This window comes from Capra hircus, chromosome 4 (genome assembly GCF_001704415.2).
Source record: "Capra hircus breed San Clemente chromosome 4, ASM170441v1, whole genome shotgun sequence".
In the NCBI taxonomy this organism is placed as follows: domain Eukaryota; kingdom Metazoa; phylum Chordata; class Mammalia; order Artiodactyla; family Bovidae; genus Capra; species Capra hircus.
Genome location: NC_030811.1, coordinates 48,596,999 through 48,618,810, shown reverse-complemented (window position 1 = coordinate 48,618,810; position 21,812 = coordinate 48,596,999). Strand labels below are relative to the sequence as shown.

Below are 21,812 nucleotides of genomic sequence, written 5' to 3'. Positions count from 1 at the left end.
AAGATACACTAAAATGTAAAACTCAGTTCTTTGTTTGCACTTGATACGTTCAAGTGCTCCAAAGTCATGTGTGCCTAGTGACTATGCAACAGAAGAGATTCTGGACATTTTGCAGAAGGTTCTATTAGACAGGAACCCTTTCTGCGGACAGCACAGGCTAACAAGGTTAACAAGAATTCCCTGTGAATGGGGGAAAAGTTCAGCAAAATTGTTCCAAATTTGCATTGCCCTGCCCAGTGTTTCAGATATGTCTGCTGTTCACAAACACACACACACACACACACACACACACACACACACACACACCCCTCACAGCTGAGTCTTAGTCATCATAAATCATATCTTTATATCTTCCATAGCCACTGCTTTAATATTGGTGAAACAAACCTTGAATCTGCTACTTGAGGGAGACTGTGATTTAATGCATGACTTCAAATATATTTCACTATTGCAACTGCAGATTTTTGCATTGAGGAGCATACACTTTTGAGTGCATAGTGCTTTATTTAAACACACATACATACAATGACGACAAAGGGAAACTGCAGAGGTGAGCACAGGGGCTGCATGCATTGGGAGGACTGGCAGACTCTAGTTTTACAGGATGAAATGGGGGTTGAAAAAGAGGCAGAGACTGGAGAGCAAGTTTCATTTCCCATCACCACATAGAAGGGTCTTCCAGCCTGTCAAACACAAAAAGCAAAGCGCGTAAGAGAAGCTTCTAACTTCCTGGGAGGCTAAGAGTGAGACATTGAGCTCAGAACTTAAAGATGATCAGAAACTGTTGAGAAGGCTGCTGGCATTCTAAATAGGAGACCACGTAGAATATCAGAGTGGGAGACAGTGGCATAATGTACAGAGACCCAGCTGTGTAGCTTCACTCATGTTAAGGGGAGTCTCAGGAAAATCTCAGAGGGAATATTTAAAAGGCTCTGTATTTATCAAAGAAGCCAAAGAATTCTGCAATATTTCTGAAGATCAAAAGTACAGGAATCACACGAAACTGTAAAGAGAAAGTTATTGTTATTCAACTCTGAATATGCTTCCTGTGTTTTCCTGCAAGGCTTTTTATATACTAAGATGCTGTTTAATAGACTATAAAGAACCCTTTTAAATAAAATCGCATTTACAGGCAATTTCAAGGCTGTCAAGTTTTGTCTCCTTCTAAGTGCATGTGATTGAAGCCGTCAATCAGAGTACAATTAACTCTATTTCATTCTCCAGCCATGTAACTTTGGGCCACAAAACAAAGAACAGCATTAAGGCTGTAGGTCGGTCTGGATGATTATATTTCTAATCCTGAATAGATATAGCATATCCTAAACTTATTACTGTGACAAACATCATATGCCTATTAATGAAACATTAAAGCATGTATTGCTTAGTATTTTAAAACCACCCTTATGAGTTTTCCACCTGCTTCCCTTGCATTTGCTGTTCAAGTCTGTGCAAGTGCCACCAGGGACAAGAGCACTGGAGTTTTATTCCAATCCAAACTGTGTGTCCTTCAGAGAAAACAAACCTGACAACCCTAGGCTTGCAGCTTCACTCTGGCTGGCCATTTCACAAGAGAACGGAGGGAGAACCCAATGAAGAGTGACAAGCCAGTCACATGCACTGAGCAAGTGTTCTAGTGACCTCTTCTGGGGAGCTTCATTCTTGATGTTGTAGAGCTCTGGGTGTAAGGTAGACAGGCCATCTTACTGGGGGACGGGACAGTGGTCTTGGGACAGGAGAGCCAGCTATGGAAAAGGAGGAGGAGCAGGCACCTTTTCACTTGCAGTCTTTACCTGGAATGACCCCAGCCCAATGTTTGACACCTAGATATTAGAGGGCACCTGTCCTAAGGCAGCTCCACACTCCAAGAAAGCCCCAAGTTTCCAAGCAAGCCCTAAGAATAACACGTTGTTCAATGTTCATTCACTGAATGTGATAAATTACAATGAGACATTGGATGAACTAAAATAAGTCAAAAAGTAAACAGGAGCACCCCTTGATTTAATCTACAGCTTCTTGTAAAACCAGTGTGACTGGAGTGAAGCCAGGAGGGAACATTTCCAAGGATGTGTAGATCCTCTATGTAGACTATAAGAACTAAAGATTACCTCAGCCAAAGACAAACAGTTGGTTATTTCAATGTAGATATTAGGGCATACCCTGTGCTTCCCCAATCTAAGCCAGTCAGAAATTTTCTATAGAGTAATTTTTGAGGCAAAAATCATTTATATTTGAAAATTTCAAAGGAGCATCAAATTAAGTTGAATCAGAAAATATTATCCCACAAGTTCAGAGATTTGTAAATGAGTATGTGAAGAGAAAGGTCCTCCATGCTCTGTTCCCCATCACTCTTCCTGTCCAAATCTTACCTGGTCTGGAGGGCCCCATCCCAACACCTTCTTCCAGCAGTCCTGTCTGATTTCCTTTCCCTGACCACCTTGAGCTCTGCAACAGTGTTCCCACATAAATCTTTTCATACCTAGTTCTGGGAATGTTTCCCGTGCTTTCTCTCATCAAGAGGTCTGAAATCAGGGTCTCGGGGCTAGATCGTTTCCCGTATCTGGAAAAAACAAAAAAACAAAAAAACGGGTTGGGGGAGTAAAAGTTCTTTAAGGCAAATTTGGAGAAACCATAAACACCTTTAAAAAAGAAAGATTTGCGGTATTAAATATAAAACATCAACAAAATCATAACTCCTGCTAAAATTAGAATCTTGATGAATATTCACTGTAAGTCACAATGCTCTGAAAGCAACAGAGTGATACACAAAAATGCACATTACTGCTGCTGAAATGCATCCATTCTCACCGCTACCAACAGATTCTGAGTCCTATATTTTCCATGTTTATTTGGGGTGCCAAAACTAAAAGTCTTCTCTCTTGACGTGATTTTAATCTGCCCTGAAAATACGAAGGAAACCTACTGGTCCATAGAAACGTTCTTGGTCTCTCTTCTCCCATAGCAGGGTATGGGTAGAACAATATATGAATTCAAGGTTACGTTTTCCTGCCAGGGTAGTATATGCTGCTGGCTCCAGGTGAGTGAGGACCTGGTCTGTTTGTCTATCTGTCTCTCTCTCTGCTAAAGGAGCTGAGAAATCTACACCAAGTTGTATTTTTTGGAAGATACTATTTTTCCCTTTCTCAATAAAAGCATTGGACATCAGTAGCTGATTTTTTCACAAATAAAAAAATAGTCTACTGTGGATTGATTAGATATCAGATAAAACAGTGGAATAAAGCTGATAGAGAGTATATGTTAGCTGCCTATCAAGCCCAACTAAATCTAAATTTGGAGGAAAGTGTTCCTATTATTGCTCCTTTGCAAGGACTCAAGGAACACAAAAGTAAAGCCAACTCTCTCACCCCCATCATTTGTGAGATTTCCTCAAAGATTTTCTAGTGTTGTGACATCAGACGGTAGGCAGCAATTTATATGTATTTATTCTGTCCATCAGTTGATTTTACTAATCCTAAAAATCTTGGGCAACCTTAACTCGTTTATTTTCATCATGCTCCAGTGAATTGAAGAACTGGTGAATATTTTCTCCAATTTACCATTAGAGAACCTAAGTCTGCAATAGCAGAATTTGTAGTCAGAAAGTAGTAGGTACCCAGAGCAGCATCAATGACTGTTCTCCTATCTCAAATTAATTCTGGATTATCCTTCTTGACAATGCTTTAACTTTCAAAGATAGCATCTCTAGGAAAATCAAACCTGGCTACATATTAGAATCATCTTGGGGGTTTTGAAAAAGCCCAGGTCCCATCCTCTGGGAGATTCTGATTTAACTCCTCAGGGGTGCAGCTCAGCATCAGTATATTCTAGAAGTTCCCCAGATGATAACAATGAGACTAGAAGGAAGAAACTCTAGTCCAGGGCTGGGTTTCTCAGTCTTGGCACTGTGCACATTTTGAGCTGGATAATTCTTTATTGTCAAGGGCTGTCCTAGGGACCACAGGATGTTCAGCAGTGTCCCTGGCCCCTGCTCGCTAGATGCCAGTAGTAGCCCCCATGCCACCCCCGCATGCCACCCCCCCATGCCACCCCATCCCACCACTATGACAACTGAAAATGTCTCCAGACATTGCCCAATGTCTTGGGGAGCATAAAGTCAACCCCAGTTGAGAACCACTGATATAGATGACTATAAAAATAAAATGTGGTAGATCTATGCTCTAGAATAAATGATGCCACCTTTGGAAGCAATGAACGAGGAGTATATAGCTTTAGAACATGACCCAAGTAGAAAGGGGAGGAAAGAGAATATCACAGTAGAAAGGGGAGGAAAGAGAATATCACAGTACCATCTATACCAAATTAAAATGTATGTGTATATACGTAATTTTCAAAAATACAGATGTGCATATGAGTCGATGTGTGTGGTGGGAAGATGATGAGAGTATAGAATGGAGGTGATGGGTGCAGATTACGAGCCTCTGAGTGTTTCTAAGAAGGAGTTTATATGAAGAGGAGATAGGAAATTGCTTCAGGAACACTTGCTAACCTGAATCTTAGCCCTTTCCCTTATTTTCTCCTCATCAAAGGTGTTGAAGATCACTCTAAGTGCTGTTAGTAGTGACATTATCCAGAGATCAAGAGGAGGGCTCCAATTTAATCACCCCTAAAAAAAGTTTTCATGAAATGTCCTTAATTTCATGATCTGTAAACTGGTGATAATTGTACTCACTTCAAAGCTTTGAGGTAAAGACTGAACAAAGTAATGCCTAGGAAAACATTTTGAAATGCCAAAGCTTTACACAATGGTAAAGGTTTATATCAATCATCTTTGTAAAACTAAGTTCCACTATATGCTATAATTAATGGACTAAATAACTAACAAAGTCTTTCCTAGGAAAAAAAAACAATTTGTACAGTTTTTTTCTCTGGTCTTTATGATGCATAAGCAAGAATATGAAGCAATTAACTTTCTGAAGGTCTATTAAGATCTATTAAGGTCTATTAAGAAGGTCTATTAAGAAGGTCTATTAAGACATTCTTGCTCTTCACTAATGAAAAGTATCAGACTTCAGGGATCATAAACCAATGCTATTTAATTCTAGCACTTTCATATATTTCTAATTTCATATAAATTGGTTCTTTAAAAGCTTTTTGATGAAATAGAAAGTTTCATCAAAGTTAGAGTTTGCTTTAATACAAATTCTTCCCCACTTTGAATTCTTTCCAACTATTCCTTGAAATATAGTAAAACAGCAAACAAAAAAATACTTTTAAAACATAACTTAAATATATTAAATAACATTAAACTTTGTAAAAAGCTCATTTTTTTCAGCTTATTAAGGACATTTGATCTCAGTAATTTAAAAAGTTGAATGATTCAAAACTAAGATGAATTAATTTTGGAAACAATTTTAAATCCTATGTTACTTCTAAAATAGTTTGGATTCGATTTTTTGCTTAAGATTTGATGTTGAGAATGAAATGTGGCCTTTCATTTTAGCTTTCTAGGGGTTCAGAATAAAGATGACAATTTCTCAAATTACATGTAATCCCTGGATTCATCCTAAAGTGAACAGATCATTGTAAGTTTCTCCTTTAAAAAGCACCAAGTGAGCATTTTCTTTTCTGAACTCACCTGCTATGAAATGGGGAAAGTCTCAGCATTTCAGACCAATGTTTTCATGCTAAATCTCTACTTATTAGGAGCAGGATTTTCAGGTAAGGGGTTCAGACTGAAATAAAACACTGTAGGGGGAAAATAGTTCAATTTGTCTTTTCACTTCAGTTTGGGCTGGTTGAAAAATCTGGCAGTGTCTTTGGTGACCCAGCTGTCTCCTCCTTAGCTTGTGCTGTTGTTTTCCTGCAGCCCTCTCAGCTATAGCCACCTCCCAACGCCTTCCTGACCCCTTTCACTGGATACTTTCCTACCCAGGTTTCCAAACAGTCCTCCAACTGCTCTAAGAACAAAAAAGACAAGGGGATGGGTGAGAGGAAATGGCCAGTCAGCCACCCAGACTGGGGGACCTGAGTCTGGGGATCGGGATTTTGTGACAGGAGTGGCCGAGGCAGTTGCTCCCTGTGCAAACATTTACTGAGAGCTGAGCATGTGCCTGATGCTGTCTGGCCCTGGTATACAAAAAATAAAAAGAAAAAGTCCTTGTCCTTCAAGATGCCCATGATCTCCGGGTGTGCAAGTGGGGCGCTCCCGGAGTAGGGAGTCCCGCGCAGCCCACCTACCTCTGCCTGGTGATGAGATTGATGTAGTGTCGCAGCGCTGAGTAGTATCTGGCCAAGTCCTCCGCCGGAGCGTCGTCGCCGGGGTTGTCAGGCTTGGAGGGGTACGCCTCGGCCAGGGCGCCCAGGCACACGAGCAGGGACAGGGCGAGGGTCAGTCCGGACAACCCCAGTCGCTTGCTACCCAGCATCTGCGGACACCGAAGGTGCAGTGAAGGGGGTTTAGGGAATTCAGAGGACGCACGCTCCGCACCTTCCTCCTCTGGCCCCAGCGCCCATCCCGCTCCTACGACCCCCACACCCCAACCTTCAATCTACGCTCGACCCAGTCACGCAGAGGGAGCAGAGAGCGGTGAGACCATCCTGTGGATTCAGGTCAAGATCTGCTCTGGCCCGGCCCCTCTGCTCCGCCCGAAAACTCTGAGCAACTTCAGTCCAGTAGCAGAGTCAAGAATCCGGCGGTGAGAGACGCTGAGTTGGGGAGGCTCCGGCGCCAATTTAAAACACTTTAAAAAACAGATTAAAAGTTCCTCCCCCTGCACTGAGAACCCTTTCCTACCCTCTTCCCCAAACGCCCTGTTAGAGGGAAGGGAAGAAGTTTCTCCTTTTTAAGTTTTGGTCTGCCCCGCTGCAGGAGCTCGACAGTGATGGCAAACGGTACTCGGGTGGCAACTGGCGGGGAGAGTGGAGAGAACAGCTCCCTCGCCGGTGGGTCTCAGATCGGATCCGAAAGATCCCAAGAGGCGGCAGGCAGCGGCGCTTCCAAGCTCCGGGGATTCCTTATTCGCGGAGCGCTGCCTGGGAAACCTCCCTCCAGGCGGCGACCCTCGAGGAAACTGCCAGCTGCCCTGTTTTCCCTCTTTATCCACCATAAGATAACCCAGAGGGCCGGCGTAGCCAGGAGGGTCGGGGAGAGGGCAGCTGTTCCATCAGAGGGTACAGGAAGGGGCAGGTGGAATTTAGCCGCCAAAAGGGGCTAGCGCGCGTCAAGGCGCCTGAAAGCCCGGCGCATAGGGATTAGGGATCGGGGCGCGACCCTCCTCCCAGAGCCCCCGGCAAGTTCACAGGCGCCCCCTCTCCCTCAGCTCGTGTCAAGTAAGCGGGTCTTGGCACTCACGGTGGCGGGCTGGGTGGCTGGCGGGCGTGGCTGGGTGGCTAGGGCTCAGTAGTCTGGCGCGCTCTTCTAGGGGTGAGAGCCGGCAGAAGGGGGTGTCCGGAGCAGGTTGCAACAGGGTTTTTATGGCTCTCCCTCGCCACGGCAGGAGGGGCCTCGGGCAATCACGCTCCGCTACTCCCACCCGGCAGCTTCCCGCCCCCGTTGCCGGGGGATGAGGGAGGGGGTCCGGAGCTACTGCCTCGCGAGCCTCGGCTCTGGGAGCCACCCACACCCCAATTTGCCAGCGCCAGCCAGGCCCCAGGAAAGGGAAGCTAGCAGGATGCTAGCGCAGCAACGCGCTCCGAGAGCACAGGACCACGCCAAAGCTCAAGTTCCTGCCCTCCTGCGGCGGCCAAACCTTGCCGTCCTCCACGCCCGGTCTAGTCCTGCCAGAGATAGGAGCAGCCCAGATCATTTCTGTCGCCCGTCACCTGGACTACCACCAGCTGGGCACCAGGGTTGGGGTACCCGTATCCGCTACGTGGTGAAGGCTTTCTGGGATCCGTGTGGCTAGGGCGCGGACACAACTCCTGAGTGCTTTCGGGGGAGACAACTTGGTGCTGGGATTTTCCTGCGCCTAAAGCAGCTCCCAGAAGCCTGCCCAAAGTCCCTGAGCTAGAGGACCCCAACGCCCCACTCCTCCAGGGCTGAGCAAAACCTTCTGTGGCTTCGTCCCTTTTCCCAGCTTGGTTTTGGTGGAGATCGGCCCTCTCCAAGAGCTCGCCCGAACACTGGAAGTGCAGTTGGTATCCGACAGTGTGTAGAGACTGAGAACTCCTCAGAGGTCGGACACTTTCTGGGTTTGCTGAAAAAGAGCGGAGTTTTAAGTTCGGAGAGACTCCTTAAAGCGCGAACGAAAATTTTTGGTCCAAATCGACCAGGCAGTCAAATGAACAGCAATTTTCTTTTATCTGCTGGCCGTTGAATAGTGCCAAATAGGTTTGATTAACGCTGATTGAGAACGTGGGTTCTAATTAAAACTGGTTAAAAAAATCATTAATTTGCCCATCGCATTAAACCTACAGAATGAATATGAAAGATTCATAAACTATTTTTACAGGATCAGGATTTCATGTAGTGGATTAGGTCTTAAAGTTCCCTGAATGAATACTTCTAGAAGTCTGAATCTTCCTAAATAAATGGCATATTAAGGAACTGAAGCACAAAGTTACAAGTTATTTCCGTGCTAAAATGACAAGTGATTCTGTTAAACTGACATGTTGTTTTTGTGCTGTTTTAACAGCACTGAATTAAATATCAGTTATCGTGCAGCAAGCAATCATGTGTGTGTGTGTGTGTGTGTGTGTGTGAGGTTTTGAAGACCAACATTCTTTTCACTTAGGTGACTTCCTCTCCCACATTACACAAACATATGCCAGGAACACAGTCAGGACTGCTCAGGAATGCTTATGTGAAAGAACCTTTGCTAAAGTTAGAGCAAAACATTTTCTAACTCTGATTCCATTCTTGATAAAAAGAGAGGCACTTCTAGTTGCTGAACCATTTCTTTCCTTTGTTTCAAAATCATTTATTTATGCTTATTCTTAACAGTTTGTTGAGATACAATTGAGATACAAATGAGGCTTCCTTGGTGGCTCAGATGGTAAAGAATCTGCCTGCAATGGGCGAGACCTGGGTTTGATCCCTGGTTTAGGAAGATCCTCTGGAGAAGGGATTGGCTACCCACTCCAATATTCTTGCCTGGACAATTTCATGGATAGAAGAGCCTGGTGGGCTACAGTTTATGTAGTTGCAAAAAGTCAAACATCACTGAGTGGCTAACACCAAGCTACAAATATTTAGCATATTCCATTGGGTATATTCTTACTCATATTCCAGTGAAGTCATCACTACAATCAAGTTTCCTCATGTCCCTTTGTAATTCCTACCTCCTGCTTGTCCCTGTTCCCCTTCTCCATTGATCTGCTTCCTGTCATTATACATTTGTTTGCATTTACTGGAGCTGTATCAATGCAATTCCATGGTATGTATCTTTTGTCTGCCTTCTTTCATTCTGAATCATTGTTTTCAGATCCACCTATGTTGTTGCATGCATCAATAATTCATTTTTTATTGCTCAGTAGGATTTTGTTATATGGATATAATTTAAACTTTAAAAAAATCTATTCAACTGCTAATGGATTTGGGGTTGTTTCCAGTTTGGACTATTACAAATAAAGTTTCTATAAACATTTGTTACAAACTTTTATACCAACATATGCTTTTATTTCTCTTAGGGAACTGCTTGGGATAGAATGGCTAGGTCACATCATAGGTATATGTTGTCCCACAGTTCACTGTTGGTCTGTTTGTTTTCGTATGCTTTGCTCTTTGTGTGTGTTGACTAATATTTTCCTCTGCAATGTGTAATCACTACAAAGACCATATAGTTTTATCTCTAGAATTTCAATTTGGATCCTTTTTTATTTCTTTCATGTCCAATCTTTTCTTTGGCTTCTTGAATATACATTAATAAAAATTTGTTTACCATTTCTCATTGGTATCACTTCTGTGCTACTTTGGATTGATTTATTTTTACCTCGCTATGGCTTGTATTTTCTTTTTTTTTCTTTTTTTCTGCCTGATAATTTGGGGAAGGATGTCAGGCATTGTAAATTTTACCTTGCTGTTTTGTTGGATATTTTTACAGTCCTAAAACTTTTTTTGAGCCTTGTTCTGGGACACAGTTTAAAAAACTGGGAGTAGTTTGATCTATTGCATCTAAGGTTTTTTAACATGTGCCCAGAGCTGGCTTTAGTCTAGGTTTAATTTTCCCCACTTTCAAGGAAAGCACCTTCTTACTTTAATTGATAGCTTATGTCCCCTTAATTATGAAGCATTTCCCTCTGGCTGTTGGAACAGGATTATATTGTGGACACTAGACACTGTTTCCTCTCATTCTTTTAAGCATTTCTTTTCCTGGTCTCAGGTGATTTCTTCATGTGCATGATCTGATCAGCAATTCATTATATATTTGAGCTGGACACTGTCAAGATTTTGAGTGTTCTCTCTCTTATCTGGTACTCTACTCATAAACTTCAGCTGTTTCAGTTTCCCCCTCTACACTGCAACCTGGATAATTTCTTCATGCAGTGGGCTGAAACAGTCATAGAGCTCCCCTCAGTTGTTTCCCATCTCTAAGAGATCACTGTCCTTTGCTGCCTGATGTCCAATGTATTTGAATGTTGTTTCATGTATTTTTGTCTGATGTTTCAGATATTCAAACAGGAGGGCAAATCCAGTTCCTCTTTTTATTTCTTACCCAGAAGTAGAAGTTTCGTAGTGAGGCTTTTGGGGAAAAAAAGATGTTTATACTCATTGTCTCTTTTTCTCCACTTTGGTTTGGTCATAAAACCATGGCAATATATTTGTCTGAATCTAGCTACTGAACCTGCTATCAATAAGATCTCCGAATTGCAAGCTGCAAGGATGTTTACTAGTTATCTAAGTTCTCTTGACTGTTTCCCTCATGGTTGTCCTCTGGGTCACTTCCTTTCCCTCTGAACTGACCACAGTCTTCTCTGCTAACTTTCCCTTCTGTAAATTAGAGCCCCACCCTTAACCCTTCTGCACACACTAAACAAGTGAACTCATCTACTTCTATTTTATGAGTCTGAAATCTCTACCTCCAGCTAAGGGCTCATACCTGGAATCCAGGGCTAAACGTCCAAATCAGAAAATCTTGATCAAGCCACGAGTATAGATTATCCAAAATAGAGCTTCCATGAACATAAATTTCTAATTTTCTGATTCTGAAATTCCTAATTCTTAAATTTCATAGGCAGTCCAAAATATTTTCAGAATCCTTAAATTGAAATGCAGGGCTCACATATTTTGAGCTTTATATACCTCCTAGGTTTATCTAACCTAACTTTCTCCTTCATTCCCTATATTCCTACCCATGGGCTTCCTTTCTGATCCTTAAATAACTTGGGTTTTCATAGTGCTATATTCCTCCTCTGAGACATCCTCTCTCTCAACTCTTTACCTGGCCAACACTTACATATCCTTCTAGTTTTACATTGAAACATTACTTTAGATTTTCCTAGTCCTTGAGGCTGGATTAGATCCCCTATTATAAATTCAGAGGACCCTGAGCTTATTAACTACCCCTAGCTACAGTTTGAATGTATTATCTAGTTATTATATTGATATTGTTAATATATATTAATGCCATAAGAGAAGGAACTACACACTTTTTATTTATTTATGTATCCCTAGTGTGATTCCCAGCACTAAATTGACCCCTAAAGAATACATCTTGATCAGAAACATTTTTATGAAACTGAGTTTCATAGGAGCCTATTATTAAGAATAGGTATTGGCAAACTATAGTCTGAGCCACTTCCATCAGTAAAGTTTTCCTAGAACATAGCCATGCCCATTCATTTACATATTGTCTAAGGCCACTTTCCTGCTACAATGGCAAAGTTTAGAAATTATGACAGATATACTGTAGGGGTTGTAATCCTGACCCACAAAATCAAAAATATTTACTCTGGCTCTCTATAGAGATATTTTGTTGTTAAGTTACTAAGTCATGTCTGACTCTTGTGACCCCATGGACCATAGCCTGCCAGGATCCTCTGTCCATGGCATTTCCCAGACAAGAATACTGGGTTGCCATTTCCTTCTCCAAGGGATCCTCCCAACCCAGGGATAGAACCTGCATCTCCTGCCCTGCAGGTGGATTCTTTACCACTGAGCCACCAGGGAAGCCAACAGAAAGTATGCAGACATCTGGCTTAGAACTTTAATATTTTACATAAGGGGCTTCCTCAGTGACTCATTGGTAAAGAATCTGCCTGCAATTCAGGAGACATAGGAGATGAGAATTTGATCCCTGGGTCAGGAAGATGCCCTGGAGGAAGAAATGGCAACCAGTATTCTTGCCTATAAAATTTCATGGACAGAGGAGACTGGCAGGCTACAGTCCAAAGGGTCACAAAGGGTTGGACACAACTGGGCATAAATCACCATTTGAGGGTCCTTAATATGCCAAACTACTTCCCGCCCCAGGACTCTTGCATACGCTTTCTCTGCCTGGAACATTGTCCTTTCCTTTGACTCTACTGGCCAACTCTCACTTATCCTTCATATTTTACTCTGCATGTCATTTCTTTATAATCTCTGAATCTAGAATAGGTTTCTCTCCATCTTGCCTCATTGTATGTTTTCATAGCACTTTAATCTTTCCCTTTAAAGATACTTTCATAGCTGTCATTGTCTAATTAGCTGTATTATTATATGTATTATTATTTGCTTGGTTTCTCTGACATTTCATAAGTGTAAGCTCTATGACAGTATATGTTTTGTTCATCATTATACTCCCAGTGGGGTTTCCCTGATAGTTCAGTGGTCAAGAATCTGCCTGCCAATGCAGAAGACATGGGTTCCATCCTTGGGTTGGGAAGATCCACTAGAGAAGGAAATGGCAACCCACTCCAGTATTCTTGCCTGGGAAATCCCATGGACAGAGGAATCTGGTGGGCTACAGTCCATGGGGTTGCAAAAGAATCAAACACAACTTAGCAACTAAAGATCAAAAAAATATACTCCCATAACATAGAATAATGAGTTCTATGGAGAAAACTAATTGTCAGAGAAGAGAGATTGAAAGTGCAAGTGAGGGGTTTATAGGAAAGTTGTGTGATAAAAGAAAACAAAGAAAACACTTTCTTTTATTCTATTCACAACACTTCTGACAGCAAATGTGTGAGTTTTTCTACACCAAGCAATCCTTCAGTTCTCAGTGGTCACTGATTGTATGTCCTATCATTAAACTCAGTTCTGACACTATCTGCCTAGACTTAGTGCAGCTCTCACAAGTTAAGGATTCAGTCTCACAAGACTGCCCCCAACTTCTGAGGACAACCTTAAGTCTAAGACTGTCAACTCTACTTTTGGCCAACCAGCTATAAATTGGTTCAGGTTGGAGTTCTAACCTGAACCAATTTATATTGGACTTGGTTCCCACAAGCCACCAGTTACTCACAAAACATTTGGTAGAGTGGCTTACAAAACTCACAGAAACATTTACTGAAGTTTTTGGTATATGACAAAGGATTTTGTAAAGGACACAATGAACAGCCAAATGAAGGGCAAAGTATGGGAAAGGGGCACCATGAAATTTCCATGTTCTCTCTGGATGCATTATCCTCCCAGCACCTCCAGGTCATCACCAACCTGGAAATTGTCTGAGCTCCACAGTTTGGGGTTTTTTTAATGGAGATCTCATCACAAAGGTATGATAACTCAATTTCTAGCTCCACTTCCCTCCTTGCAGGTTGAGAGATAGGAACTGAAAGTTGCAAGCCTCTAACTATGACTTGGTTTTCTGTGACCAGCCCCCAACCTGAAGCCCTCTAGGACCTTCCAGACACCAATCATCTCATTAGCATACAAAAGACACCCTTATCACTCTGGAGAGTCCAGAGGATTTACAAGTTCCTGTGTCAGAAACTGGAGTTAAAGACCAAATATTAGAACAAAATATGCACCTAATACCCTTTTCACTCAAAATAACAAGGGTTTTAGGAACTCTGTTCTAGGAACCAGGAACAAAGACTAAATATATTTCTTGTTATAACACAAGTGGTCAGGGCAGATCTCATTGAGAAGATGACACTGAGCAAAGACTTACAGAAAGAGCGGGAGTGAGCCATGCAAATGACAGGAGCAGAGCCACAGAGGCAGAGGAAAGCCTGATGTAAGGACCTTAGGGCAGGTATGTGTCTGGTATTTTCAAATTTCAGGAAGGAAGCTACTGGGGCTGGAGCAAAGTAAGAGGGAAAAAGAAAAATAAAAGATGAAGTTAGAGAGAAATGGGAGAGAAAAGATCTTAGAGTGCTTTGTACCGATTTTGGCACTTCCATTAGCGAATTGGAGAGTTCACTGCAGGTTTTGAAGCAGAGGAGTGTTATAATCTGACTTATTTTTAACTGAATCACTCTGGCTGCTGTACTGAGAACCTGATGAGGGCCTGGGCAGCAGTAGTGAAGCCAGTTTGGAGGCTAGCAGAGTAATGAAATGAGACATCATGGTGACTAGGACCAAGGTGGTAGAAGAGGAGAGATGAGAAATGGTTGATTCCAGATATATTTTAAAGGTAGAGTGAAGAGTGTAAAAGAAAGAGGAGATGGTCCCACATATTTTGGCCTGAGCAACTAAAAGGATGAGGTTGTCTTCCATCATAATGGAAGTAACCTTGGGTAGAGTATATTTGAGGTTGGCATTGGGAGCTCAGCTGAAAATATGGCAAGATCTTAATGTTTATTAGACTGCAAGGGGAGAAGTCAGGTGTATTTAGGAATCTAGAGTAAAGGAGAGTGACCTAGCTTTGAGACTTAAATTCAGGAGGTATTTACCTTTAGGTGATGTTTAAAGCTGTGACAGTTTGTAAGACTGACAAGGAACCAAGTTAAGAAAGACAAGAGCCCCCAGTGGAGTCCTGCAGTGAGTGAAAATTGACAAGTTCAGGAGATGACAAGGGATGAGCACAGTAGCCTGCAACGGAGGGACCAAGGATATAGAGGACAACCAAGAATTTGATGCTTGGTGTTCTCACAGTCAAGCGCAACTTTTTTTTTTTTTTTTAATCTACAGCATGTACTGCTGAAAAGTCAATTGAGATACAGGCTGAAATTGACCACTATCTTGAGCAATGTAGGGATCTTGACTAGAGCAGTTTTCATGGACAAGCAGAGCTTAACGGAGAAAGAGAAGAAAGATCTTGGAGACAATTCTTTCCAAGAGTTTCACTGCAAAAAGGAGTAGAACATGAGGTAGTAATTGGTGAGAGAAATGGGGTCAAAAGAAAGGTTTTTTAAGACTTTAAGACTGGGAAAAGGAGCAGATTGGCCTGCTAAAGGGAATAATGAGGGAAGAGCAAAAAATAATGGAGAGAGTTCTAGAAGTTTTATATATTAAGAATTTTATCCCATTTTGAAATGAGTTGCGAATATTTACTCGTGGTTTATCATTTTATCTTTTGACTATCCTTAATGTGTTGTTTTTTTCCAGTGGTCATGTATGGATGTGAGAGCTGGGCTGTGAAGAAAGCTGAACACCGAAGAATTGATGCTTTTGAACTGTGGTGCTGGAGAAGACTCTTGAGAGTCCCTTGGACTGCAAGGATATCCAACCAGTCCATCCTAAAGGAGATCAGTCCTGGGTGCTCATTGGAGGGACTGATGTTGAAGCTGAAACTCCAATACTTTGGCCACCTCAGGCGAAGAGTTGACTCATTGGAAAAGACTCTGATGCTGGGAAGGATTGGGGGCAGGAGGAGAAGGCGACGACAGAGGATGAGATGGCTGGGTGGCATCACTGACTCGATGGACATGGGTTTGAATGAATTCTAGGAGTTGGTGATGGACAGGGAGGCCTGGCGTGCTGTGATTCATGGGGTCGCAAAGAGTCGGACACGACTGAGCGAATGAACTGAACTGAATGTGTTGTTTTTACCTTGTAGATGTGTTTAATTTGTGGTTGAATGTATCAACATTTTTTTTAGTGGCTTCTGAGTCTTGGGTCTTAGTTTAAAACACTTTTCACATGCAATATCAGGGGCTTGTGAAATATGGCTCAAGGGTTATATCCAGCCCTTCATTTGTTTTGTAAACAGAGCTTTATTGAAAAACAGCTGTGCTCATTTGCTACGGTGGCAGAATTTTGTAGTTGCAGCTACTATTTATTACGTGCATGCATGTGTGCTAAGTCGTTCTTGACTCTTTGCGACCCTATGCACTGTAGCCAGCCAGGCAAGAATTATGGAGTGGGTTGCTGTGCCCTACTCCAGGGGATCTTCCCAATCCAGGGATTGAACCTGCGTCTCTTATGTCTCCTGCACTGGCAGGCAGGTTCTTTACCACTGGTGCCACCTGGGAAGCCCATTTACTATGTGACCAACCAGTTAAAATACTGCCAATTCCTGTTCTATAATTTAAAAGAAAGAATTTTCCCTTTTTTATTTGGCTTGTACTTTCATAATCTTTTCCTTCTTTTATTCCTCCCTCCTTTCCTTCCCTTCTCTCTCTCTCTCTCTCTCTCTTTTCTTATATTAAGACCTGGAATTTATCCTGGGTATGGTGAATAAATTAGGATTTCAAATTTATTTTTCTTTAGATTGTCTATTAGTTTCCTCTTACAACTTATTGAAAAGTTTGTAATTTTCCCCATAGCTTTGGGATGCTACCTTTATGCATACAGTAATAAATTTCCATGAATATCTGTGTCAATTTCTGAACTTTCTGTTTTACTCAATTGGTCTTTCTGTCTATGCAAGTATCAATACAAGTACCATACTGCTTTAATGATATGGGTTAATATCTTTAATGATATAGGTTATTTCCTTTTGTTTGCTATCTTTTGCTTTATAACCTATGGTTGTTGTTCAGTCACACAGTCATGTCCGACTCTTTGTGACCCCATGGACTGCAGCATGCCTGGCTTCCCTGTCATTGACCATCTATCTCCCAGAGCTTGCTCAAACTCACATCCAATGAGTCAGTGATGCCATCCAACCATCTTGTCCTCTGTCATCCCCTTCTCTTCCTGTCTTCAGTCTTTTCCAGCATCAGGGTCTTTTCTAATCATTCAGCTCTTTGCATCAGGTGGCCAAAGTATTGAAGCTTCAGCTTCAACTTCAGCATCAGTCCTTCCAATGAATATTCAGGATTGATTTCCATTAGGATTGACTGGTTTAATCTTCTTACAGTCCAAGGCACTCTCAAGAGTCTTCTCCAACATCACAGTTCAAAAGCAATTCTTTAGCGTTCAGCCTTCTTTATGGTCCAATTGTCACATCCATACATGACTACTAGAAAAACCAAAGCTTTGACTGTATAGACCATTGTTGGCAAAGTAATGTCTTTGCTTTTTAATATGCTGTCTAGGTTTGTCATAGTAATCGTCTTTTAATTTTGTGGTTGCAGTCACCATCTGAAGTGATTTTGAAGCCCAAAATCCTGTTTCCATTGTTTCCCCATTTATTTGCCATGAAGTGATGGGACTGGATGCCATGATCTTAGTTTTCTGAATGCTGAGCTTTAAGCCAACTTTTTCATTCTCCTCTTTCACCTTCATCAAGAAGCTCTTTGGTTCCTCTTCACTTCCTACAATAAAGGTGAGGTCATCTGCATGTCTGAGGTTATTGATATCTCTCTTAGCAATCTTGATTCCAGCTGGTGCTTCATCCAGCCCAGCATTTCACATGATGTACTCTGAATATAAGCTAAATAAGCATGGTGACAATATATAGCCTTGACATACTCCTTTCCCAATTCTCTTTAAGAATTTTCCATAAAATCAAAGGCTTTAGAGTAGGCAATGAAGCAGAAGCAGATGTTTTCCTGAAATTCTTTTGCTTTTTCTATGATTCATCAGATGTTAGCATTTGATCTCTGGTTCCTCTGCCTTTTCTAAATCCAGCTTGTACATCTGAAAGTTCTCAGTTCACATGCTGTTGAAGCCTAGCTTGAAGGATTTTGAGCATGACCTTGCTAGCATATAGTAGTGCTTTGCTTGTGGCTCAGCTGGTAATGAATTGCCTCTAATATGGGAGACCTGGGTTTGATCCCTGGGCTGGGAAGATCCCCTGAAGAAGGGAAAGGCTACCCACTCCAGTATTCTGGCCTGGAGAATTCTATGGACTGTATAGTCTATGGGGTCACAAGGAGCTGGACACAACTGAGTGACTTTCACTTCCTAGCATATGAAATGAGTGCAATTATATGGTAGTTTGAATATTCTTTGGCATTGCCCTTCTTTGGAGTTGGAATGAAAACTGACATTTTTCAGTCCTGTGGCCACTGTTGAGTTTTCCAAATTGGTTGGCATATTGAGTACAGCACTTGAACAGCATCATCTTTTAGGATTTGAAATAGGTCAGCTGGAAATCCATCACTTCCACTAGCTTTGTTTGTAATGATCCTTCCTAAGGCCCACTTGACTTCACATTCCAGGATGTCTGGCTCTATGTGAGTGATCACACCATCGTGGTTATCTGGATTATTAAGATCTTCTTTTTTGTATAGTTCTTCTGTGTATTTTTTTTAATTTTACTTTATTTTACTTTACAATACTGTATTGGTTTTGCCATACATCAACATGAATCCGCCATGGGTGTACATGAGTTCCCAATCCTGAACCCGCCTCCCACCTCCCTCCCCATACCATCTCTCTGGGTCATCCCAGTGCACCAGCCCCAAGCATCTTGTATCCTGCATTGAACCTAGACTGGCGATTTGTTTCTTATATGATATTATACATGTTTCAATGCCATTCTCCCAAATCATCCCACACTCTCCCTCTCCCACAGAGTCCAAAAGACTGTTTGATACATCTGTGCCTCTTTTGCTGTCTTGCATACAGGGTTATTGTTACCATCTTTCCAAATTCCATATATATGTGTTAGTATACTGTATTGGTGTTTTTCTTTCTGGCTTAAATCACTCTGTATAATAGGCTCCAGTTTCATCCACCTCATTAGAACTGATTCATATGTATTCTTTTTAATGGCTGAGTAATACTCAGCCATTTAATGGCTAAGAAATACCACAGTTTTCTTATCCATTCATCTGCTGATGGACATCTAGGTTGCTTCCATGTCCTGGCTATTATAAACAGTGCTGCGATGAACATTGGGGTATGTATGTCTCTTTCAATTCTGGTTTCCTCAGTCTGTATGCCCAGAAGTGGGATTGCTGGGTCATAAGGCAATTCTTTTTCCAGTTTTTTAAGGAATCTCCACACTGTTCTCCATAGTGGCTGTACTAGTTTGCATTCCCACCAACAGTGTAAGAGGGTTCCCTTTTCTCCATACCCTCTCCAGCATTTATTGCTTGCAGAATTTTGGATCGCAGCTATTCTGACTGGTGTGAAATGGTATCTCATTGTGGTTTTGATTTGCATTTCTCTGATAATGAGTGATATTGAGCATCTTTTCATGTGTTTGTTAGCCATCTGTATGTCTTTTTGGAGAAATGTCTATTTAGTTCTTTGGCCCATTTTTTGATTGGATCGTTTATTTTTCTGGAATTGAGCTGCAGGAGTTGCTTGTATATTTTTGAAATTAGTTGTTTATCAGTTGCTTCATTTGCTATTATTTTCTCCCATTCCGAAGGCTGTCTTTTCACCTTGCTTATAGTTTCCTTTGTTGTGCAGAAGCTTTTAATTTTAATTAGGTCCCATTTGTTTATTTTTGCTTTTATTTCCAGTATTCTGGGAGGTGGGTCGTAGAGGATCCTGCTGTGATTTATGTCGGAGAGTGTTTTGCCTATGTTCTCCTCTAGGAGTTTTATAGTTTCTGGTCTTACATTTAGATCTTTAATCCATTTTGAGTTTATTTTTGTGTATGGTGTTAGAAAGTGTTCTAGTTTCATTCTTTTACAAGTGGTTGACCAGTTTTCACAGCACCACTTGTTAAAGAGATTGTCTTTAATCCATTGTATATTCTTGCTTCCTTTGTCAAAGATAAGGTGTCCATAGGTGTGTGGATTTATCTCTGGGCTTTCTATTTTGTTCCATTGATCTATATTTCTGTCTTTGTGCCAGTACCATACTCTCTTGTTGACTGTGGCTTTGTAGTAGAGCCTGAAGTGAGGCAGGTTGATTCCTCCAGTTCCATTCTTCTTTCTCAAGATTGCTTTTTGGCTATTCGAGGTTTTTTGTATTTCCATACAAACTGTGAAATTATTTGTTCTAGCTCTGTGAAAAATACCGCTGGTAGCTTGATAGGGATTGCATTGAATCTGTAGATTGCTTTGGGTAGTATACTCATTTTCACTATATTGATTGTTCCAATCCATGAACATGGTATATTTCTCCATCTATTAGTGTTCTCTTTGATTTCTTTCACCAGTGTTTTATAGTTTTCTATATATAGGTCTTTAGTTTCTTTAGGTAGATATAGTCCTAAGTATTTTATTCTTTTTGTTGCAATGGTGAATGGAATTGTTTCCTTAATTTCTTTTTCTATTTTCTCATTATTATTGTATAGGAATGCAAGGGATTTCTGTGTGTTGATTTTATATCCTGCAACTTTACTATATTCATTGATTAGCTCTAGTAATTTTCTGGTGGAGTCTTTAGGGTTTTCTATGTAGAGGATCATGTCATCTGCAAACAGTGAGAATTTTACTTCTTCTTTTCCAATTTGGATTCCTTAATTTCTTTTTCTGCTCTGATTGCTGTGGCCAAAACTTCCAGAACTATGTTGAATAGTAGTGGTGAAAGTGGGCACCCTTGTCTTGTTCCTGACTTTAGGGGAAATGCTTTCAATTTTTCACCATTGAGGATAATGTTTGCTGTGGGTTTGTCATATATAGCTTTTATTATGTTAAGGTATGTTCCTTCTATTCCTGCTTTCTGGAGATTTTTTTATCATAAATGGATGTTGAATTTTGTCAAAGGCTTTCTCTGCGTCTATTGAGATAATCAAATGGCTTTTATTTTTCAATTTGTTAATGTTGTGAATGACATTGATTTGTGGATATTGAAGAACACTTGCATCCCTGGGGTAAAGCCCACTTGGTCATGGTGTATGATCTTTTTAATGTGTTGTTGGATTCTGATTGCTAGAATTTTGTTAAGGATTTTTGCATCTATGTTCATCAGGGATATTGGCCTGTAGTTTTCTTTTTTTGTGGCATCTTTGTCAGGTTTTGGTATTAGGGTGATGGTGGCCTCATAGAATGAGTTTGGAAGTTTACCTTCCTCTGCAATTTTCTGGAAGAGTTTGAGTAGGATAGGTGTTAGCTCTTCTCAAAATTTGTGGTAGAATTCAGCTGTGAAGCTGTCTGGACCTGGGCTTTTGTTTGCTGGAAGATTTCTGATTACAGTTTCAATTTCCATGCTTGTGATGGGTCTGTTAAGATTTTCTATTTCTTCCTGGTTCAGTTTTGGAAAGTTGTACTTTTCTAAGAATTTGTCCATTTCTTCCACGTTGTCCATTTTATTGGCATATAATTGGTGATAGTAGTCTCTTATGATCCTTTGTATTTCTGTGTTGTCTGTTGTGATCTCTCTATTTTCATTTCTAATTTTGTCAATTTGATTTTTCTCCCTGTGTTTCTTGATAAGTCTGGCTAATGGTTTGTCAATTTTATTTATCCTTTCAAAGAACCAGCTTTTGGGTTTGTTGATTTTTGCTATGGTCTCTTTTGTTTCTTTTGCATTTATTTCTGCCCTAATTTTTAAGATTTCTTTCCTTCTACTAACCCTGGAGTTCTCTATTTCTTCCTTTTCTAGTTGCTTTAGGTGTAGAGTTAGGTTATTTATTTGACTTTTTTCTTGTTTCTTATGGTATGCCTGTATTGCTATGAACTTTCCCCTTAGCACTGCTTGTACAGTGTCCCACAGGTTTTGGGTTGTTGTGTTTTCAGTTTCATTCATTTCTATGCATATTTTGATTTCTTCTGTGATTTGTTGGTTATTCAGAAGTGTGTTGTTCAGCCTCCAACCA

General features: G+C 41.1%; 1 protein-coding gene across 1 annotated transcript; it reads right to left on the bottom strand.

Moving 5' to 3' along the window:
- NPY (neuropeptide Y) lies at positions 485–7,603 on the bottom strand. The gene is made up of 4 exons (XM_018047067.1): positions 7,310–7,603; positions 6,196–6,383; positions 2,477–2,557; positions 485–683 (listed from the first exon to the last, which is right to left on the bottom strand). Exons 2-4 carry the CDS (start codon positions 6,381–6,383, stop codon positions 659–661), a joined length of 294 nt encoding a protein of 97 aa, XP_017902556.1. The 5' UTR covers positions 7,310–7,603; the 3' UTR covers positions 485–658.